Source organism: Bos grunniens, chromosome 3, assembly GCF_055505025.1.
Source record: "Bos grunniens cultivar Pamir isolate PY7600 chromosome 3, Bosgru_T2T1.0, whole genome shotgun sequence".
In the NCBI taxonomy this organism is placed as follows: Eukaryota; Metazoa; Chordata; class Mammalia; order Artiodactyla; family Bovidae; genus Bos; species Bos grunniens.
Genome location: NC_141167.1, coordinates 44427171 through 44433170, shown reverse-complemented (window position 1 = coordinate 44433170; position 6000 = coordinate 44427171). Strand labels below are relative to the sequence as shown.

Genomic DNA, 6000 nt, shown 5'->3' with positions numbered 1-6000 from the left:
CAGGCTGTGAGAAACACAAAGGCTCAGGTCATACTCTCCTTGTTTCTAAGAAGCTTGCAAGCCAGGGGTGACAACACAGCACACATATAGATAGGTGTGCAAACTTCAGTGCAGGGAAATATGCCAGATGGGCATTTAATCAGTAACTGCTATGTAGGAATGGGATTGAGGGAGGGGGAGGAGTTGCAGTGAGTCCACCTGCAGTTATTCATTTATTCATATGTTCATTCATTCATTCATCCATTCAATAAACATGCATTGCACATCCTTAAGAACTTCCATATGCCAAACCCTTCAAATAAATCAATGGATAAATCCCCAATTTAAAGTCTAATGATAAGAAATTGGAATGATCAATTTCAGTTGGCAGAGTTGGATTGCACCCGTGGATTATCTATCTTTTGGACAATCTACCCAATGACCACAAACCCTTGGAGAAGAGAATGGCTACCCACTCCAGTATTCTCACCTGGAAAATTCCGAGGACAGAGGAGCCTGGAAGGCTACAGTCCATGGGGTTACAAAGAGTTGGACATGACTGAGTGATTAACATACACATATACTGGTGATTGGGAGTAGATTTTAGAATAGGATGTTTTAATGTTTAAAGATCACTGAGTATTTTTCAGAGTTCAATACCAGATGTTGGCCTTATTAGCACTTTTGGCAAATAGAGTTAATCACTCAGGAAGCTCCTAAAATATGTTTCCAAAAATAATTATAATATGATAAAATTTTAGAGCTGAGAAAGAATCAGTTAGTGATCAGTTTTACTAGTCTTTTAATACAAGGGTTTTGTTTTCACTTAAGGGCTTCTAAATATAATTATCATTATCATCAACATCATCATCATCATCATCACTATATCTTGCAAGAATACCGTGAGGCAGCTACTATTACTATCTCCATTTTACAGATGAGAAACCTGAGCCTCAGAATGGGTAAGCGACTGTGTAATGGCTTACAGTTCAGTTCAGTTCAGTTCAGTTGCTCAGTCGTGTTCGACTCTCTGCGACCCCATGAATCCCAGCACGCCAGGCCTCCCTGTCCATCACCAACTCCTGGAGTTCACTCAGACTCACGTCCATAGAGTCAGTGATGCCATCCAGCCATCTCATCCTCTGGCGTCCCCTTCTCCTCCTGACCTCAGTCCCTCCCATCATCAGAGTCTTTTCCAATGAGTCAACTCTTCGCATGAGGTGGCCAAAGTACTGGAGTTTCAGCTTTACCATCATTCCTTCCAAAGAAATCCCAGGGCTGATCTCCTTCAGAATGGACTGGTTGAATTTCCTTGCAGTCCAAGGGACTCTCAAGAGTCTTCTCCAACACCACAGTTCAAAAGCATCAATAATTTGGCGCTCAGCCTTCTTCACAGTCCAACTCTCACATCCATACATGACCACAGGAAAAACCATAGCCTTGACTAGCCGGACCTTTGTTGGCAAAGTAATGTCTCTGCTTTTCAATATGCTATCTAGGTTGGTCCTAACTTTCCTTCCAAGGAGTAAGCGTCTTTTAATTTCATGGCTGCACTCACCATCTGCAGTGATTTTGGAGCCCAGAAAAATAAAGTCTGACACTGTTTCCACTGTTTCCCCCTCTATTTCCCATGAAGTGATGGGACCAGATGCCATGATCTTCATTTTCTGAATGTTGAGCTTTAAGCCAACTTTTTCACTCTCCACTTTCACCTTCATCAAGAGGCTTTTGAGTTGCTCTTCAGTTTCTGCCATAAGGGTGGTGTCATCTGCATATCTGAGGTTATTGATATTTCTCCCGGCAATCTTGATTCCAGCTTGTGCTTCTTCCAGTCCAGCGTTTCTCATGATGTACTCTGCATAGAAGTTAAATAAGCAGGGTGACAATATACAGCCTTGACATACTCCTTTTCCTATTTGGAACCAGTCTGTTGTTTCATGTCCAGTTCTAACTGTTGCTTCCTGACCTGCATACAGATTCCTCAAGAGGCAGGTCAGGTGCTCTGGTATTCCCATCTCTTTCAGAATTTTCCACAGTTTATTGTGATCCACACACTCAAAGGCTTTGGCATAGTCAATAAAGCAGAAATAGATGTTTTTCTGGAACTCTCTTGCTTTTTCCATGATCCAGCAGATATTGGCAATTTGATCTCTGGTTCCTCTGCGTTTTCTAAAACCAGCTTGAACATCAGGAAGTTCACGGTTCACGTATTGCTGAAGCCTGTCATTGTATATAGCAAGGGGGCAGAGCTGGGATCTAGGCTCCACCCTAGACCCAGCAACTCAAATGCTCATGCTTTTCTCTACTTAACTGTGTTATTCCCTTGGGAAATATGGATCTAATAGTCACTTTTAATATTCATAAAGACATAATAGACATTGTGAGTTTTTTTAAAGCTGTTCAGGGTGATGAATATGTGTCTGCCCTACACTCAGTTTGGCAATATTGGTAATTTCAGACAAGTTAGAAGTATTGATTAGCAATTAGAAATATCTGTTTTTAACTAAATTCGTTGTATAAGTACCTGTTCACAATAGGGGGATAATCTTTGTGAGGAACCACTACTTTATTCCAAGTCTCTATTTTCCCAGATGTGGACACTGGAACCTAAAGAGTTAGGCCAGTTATTCTGAAGAGATGCATTTGGAAGCTAAGGGGATCCGGTGTGTTGTAGCAGCTGACAAGAAAATGAATTGAGAACTCACTAATCTTAAACAAATAAACCAATGCAACTAGTTAAGAATATCTAATGGACCCAATTCATACTTGAGCATTGGACATCATTTCTTCTTAAATAGTGAAATATGGTATCAAATGGAGAGTAAATCTTGATACTGAATCCTGTCAACCTTACTTTAGAAATATCCCTTGATATTAAAAAGATATTCTAACCCTAAGGCAGTATTATTTAAACGTGTGGACGTTGACAGCTTGCTGAAATGAGAACACAGAATGGGGAGTTAACTAGCGGTAGAGGTGAGAGGACATTCTTACTTCTTTTATCTGATGCTCTGGAACCTCCTCCTGACAGGGGGAAAAAAAAAGATGTAAAAGGTTCTGGAAAGGTAAAGAAGGAATACAAATAATCCACTGCTGGTCTATCTATGTTTAGGTACCAAACTGTTAACCACAATTCTGTCCTCTTCTGCCCATTTGCCATTTGATCTGGTGTTCTTTAAAGATTGTTAATCACTATTTAGTGAATAACAGCTAGACTAGGGCTCCTCCAGGACAAGGGCAAGTGTCTTCATATCTTGGTACCCTCAAGAACTTAGAAAAGAAAGCTTAGGACAAATTAAGTATGTGCCTATTGATTAAAGAGTTAAAGGAAAGAATAAATGAATAGCAACTGTATCCCAGAACTGTTAAAAACTGTTAGACTTCAAGGAGATGGAATATATATATATTGTGTGTGTGTGTGTGTGTATATATAGTTGGCACCTGTCCTTAAGGAGTGTCTAGTCTAGCTGGAGGGTAGAAATGAACACTTTTATTAAGTGTAACCTGCATGGCATCTTCTATAAGAGCAATGAAAAATCAGAAACAGAGAAGAGGAGGAGACAGGACTTGGGATATTCCCTTGGCATGAAGAGGGTGTAGCTGGAGGGGAGTATCAAGAAACTAGGTGTGCAAGGGGTGGTGGAAACGGTGTATGTGTGGGAACAGGGTGTTACCAAACCAAGGGTCTATTGGGCAGTGTGAGTTATACTGGCCAAGTGGCCAGTTTATGAAACATGGAACAACCAGGCCTAGGAATTTAGGCTTGATGGAGCAGGAAATCTCTAGGGTCCCACTTGCCTTTCCGCCTGAAAGTTAAGCATAAATCTAAATATATCCTTACCAAAAAAAAAAAAAAAAAAGACAAACATTGTAACTTAATATGTGTTCCCACTAAGTCAAATAAGGTCCCAGGCTTTTGAAATGCACACTGTGGGTTTGCTTTCATATTCACTTATTTATTCATTCCACAAAAGTTTACGGAGGACCTACTAGAGTTAGAATTTTGTTAAGCACCACGGGGGGTACAAAGATGAATAGCACTCGGTCCCTATCCCCAGGAATTTACAGCTCAATGGTGGAGACAAACGTGTACACACAAGTCCTTGCAATAGGAGGTAAGAACGTAAACACAGAATTGTAAGGGCTTACTGCCTGAAGATATCAAAAGGAGGTGGTTTAGAAAATAAACAAGATTTTTCAGATGAGTTGGTTTTTAAATGAGGCTTAAAAAACTCCGATGGGGTAAACTATATTCTTTTAGGGCAAGAGCCAGAGTTAAGGCTCTGGAAACCTATGGAGTTGGGGGGATAATGTGGTTATGAACAGTGGCCTGATTTGGCTGGAGCGCAGAGTTCTTCAAGGGGTGCAGCGGGATATTTTGCTGGGTATTTGCCCAATAACGAGGCTGGGATCTGGCAGAAGGAAGCCCAGCTGAGACTTTATTCCTCATCTCCGTGCTTTGACTTAAGCATCTATTAGGTCCCTTTAAAAAATTCTCCTCTTTCCTAAAGAGAGTTCTAGCAGTTGGGGGCGGGGACCATTTCCTAAAGTCAACGCGTAAGTTAAAGGTCTGCAAAGCTGCCCACGGGTGATTTAAATCTCGCACCAAAAGAGGAAACGTGTGGGAAGCGGAGTAGGGGGAACCCACTAAACAACAACATCAACCCCTTCAACGATACCAGTTCCTGGCGGGACAGGCTGCCTGCCAGACCCGGGACCGGGACACCGGCACCCGCCGGAGCTCGGAGCCCCGCACAGGCGGGCAAGGGGGAGAGGAAGAGAGAGAGGGAGGGAGGGAGGGAGGAAGCGCGAGAGGGAGGGAGGAAGAAAGGGAGGGAGGCGGCGTCATGTGATCGCTTCCCTGCTCCTTTAAGCGTCCACAGGCGGCGGAGCGGCCACAATCACAGCTCCGGGCATTGGGGGAGCCCGAGCCGGCTGAGCCGGGGGAATCCGTGCGGGCGCCTTTCGTCCCGGTCCCATCCTCGCCGCGCTCCCGTACCCCTGAAGTTTTGCAGCGCCTGGAAAGGAGGCGAGGGAGAAGGGAGCGTGAGAGGGGAGGGAGCAAAAAGCACACCCTAAAACATTTATTTCAAGGAGGAAAGAAAAAGGGGGGCGCAAAAATGGCTGGGGCAATTATAGAAAACATGAGCACCAAGAAGCTGTGCATTGTTGGTGGGATTCTGCTTGTGTTCCAAATCATCGCCTTTCTGGTGGGAGGCTTGATTGGTAAGTGTGAGAGCTGCAAACTTTTCCCCCTTTCTCTCTTTTCGGGCCCCTTCCCTCTTTGCCTCTCGGGCTACTTGTTACAGTATCACTGCCTTGCTTCTATGATCTAATTAGTCCGGCTATTGTGCTTAAGAAAGCAGAGCTCCATGGGGCTCCGTGGGGCACAATCCAGTCTAGTGGCTAAGAGAAAAGGAGGGGAAAAAGTTTTGGCCTAGTTTCAGTATCCACTTGAAAGGAAAGAGGGGGGTGGCGGGGGTGGGAATCTTAAGCATGGCGACGGATCGCGCGAGGAAGCGCTGGGTTACAAACTTGATTGCTGCTGCCCCCGGCTTTTTCCCGCGTTCCCCCCTTTTCCTCTCGGTTCCCTCCCAATCAGCTCCGGGAGGGCAACGTAATCGACTTTATTAGGAACAACTGAAGAGTCGGAGAACTGCGCCCGGCGCAACCCCGAGCCCTGTTACTGGGCTGTGATCTCTGCATGTGTAAACGCTTTTGGTTGTCTCAGCTGGGGGTTGAGAGTTTGCATTTTGGGTCCTGACCTTGGTGCCCTCTGCTTCCTCGCCGTATCCCCAAGCCACCCCCAGCCGTGGCCGTTGGCAAAGTCCGAGCCTGGGCTGGGAGCTTGGATGGGGTGAGGTTCGGTGGGAGAAAGTCCTCCGCCAGCGCCGCGGGAAGTTGGAGAGGTCAGGGGAAAACGCGTATCAAAAAGGTGTTGCTTTTGGCCTCTGGGGAATCTCCCATCCCCCATTTCTTAGAGCCCCAAGAGCCTGTGAATCTGGAGCCCCAGGTCTTGCC

The 6000-nt window shown here is 45.0% G+C and overlaps 1 protein-coding gene across 6 annotated transcripts in view; it reads left to right on the top strand.

The window, feature by feature from the left end:
- Positions 1-4842: 4842 nt before the first annotated feature.
- Positions 4843-6000, top strand: part of WLS (Wnt ligand secretion mediator) — a 116788-nt gene continuing 115630 nt past the window's right edge. For all 6 annotated transcript variants that reach the window (XM_086394318.1, XM_086394317.1, XM_086394314.1 and 3 more), the window contains exon 1: positions 4843-5205. In XM_086394318.1, coding sequence (XP_086250444.1) covers positions 5100-5205 — 106 coding nt within the window. In that variant the 5' untranslated portion in view covers positions 4843-5099. The remainder of the gene's footprint in view (positions 5206-6000) is intronic.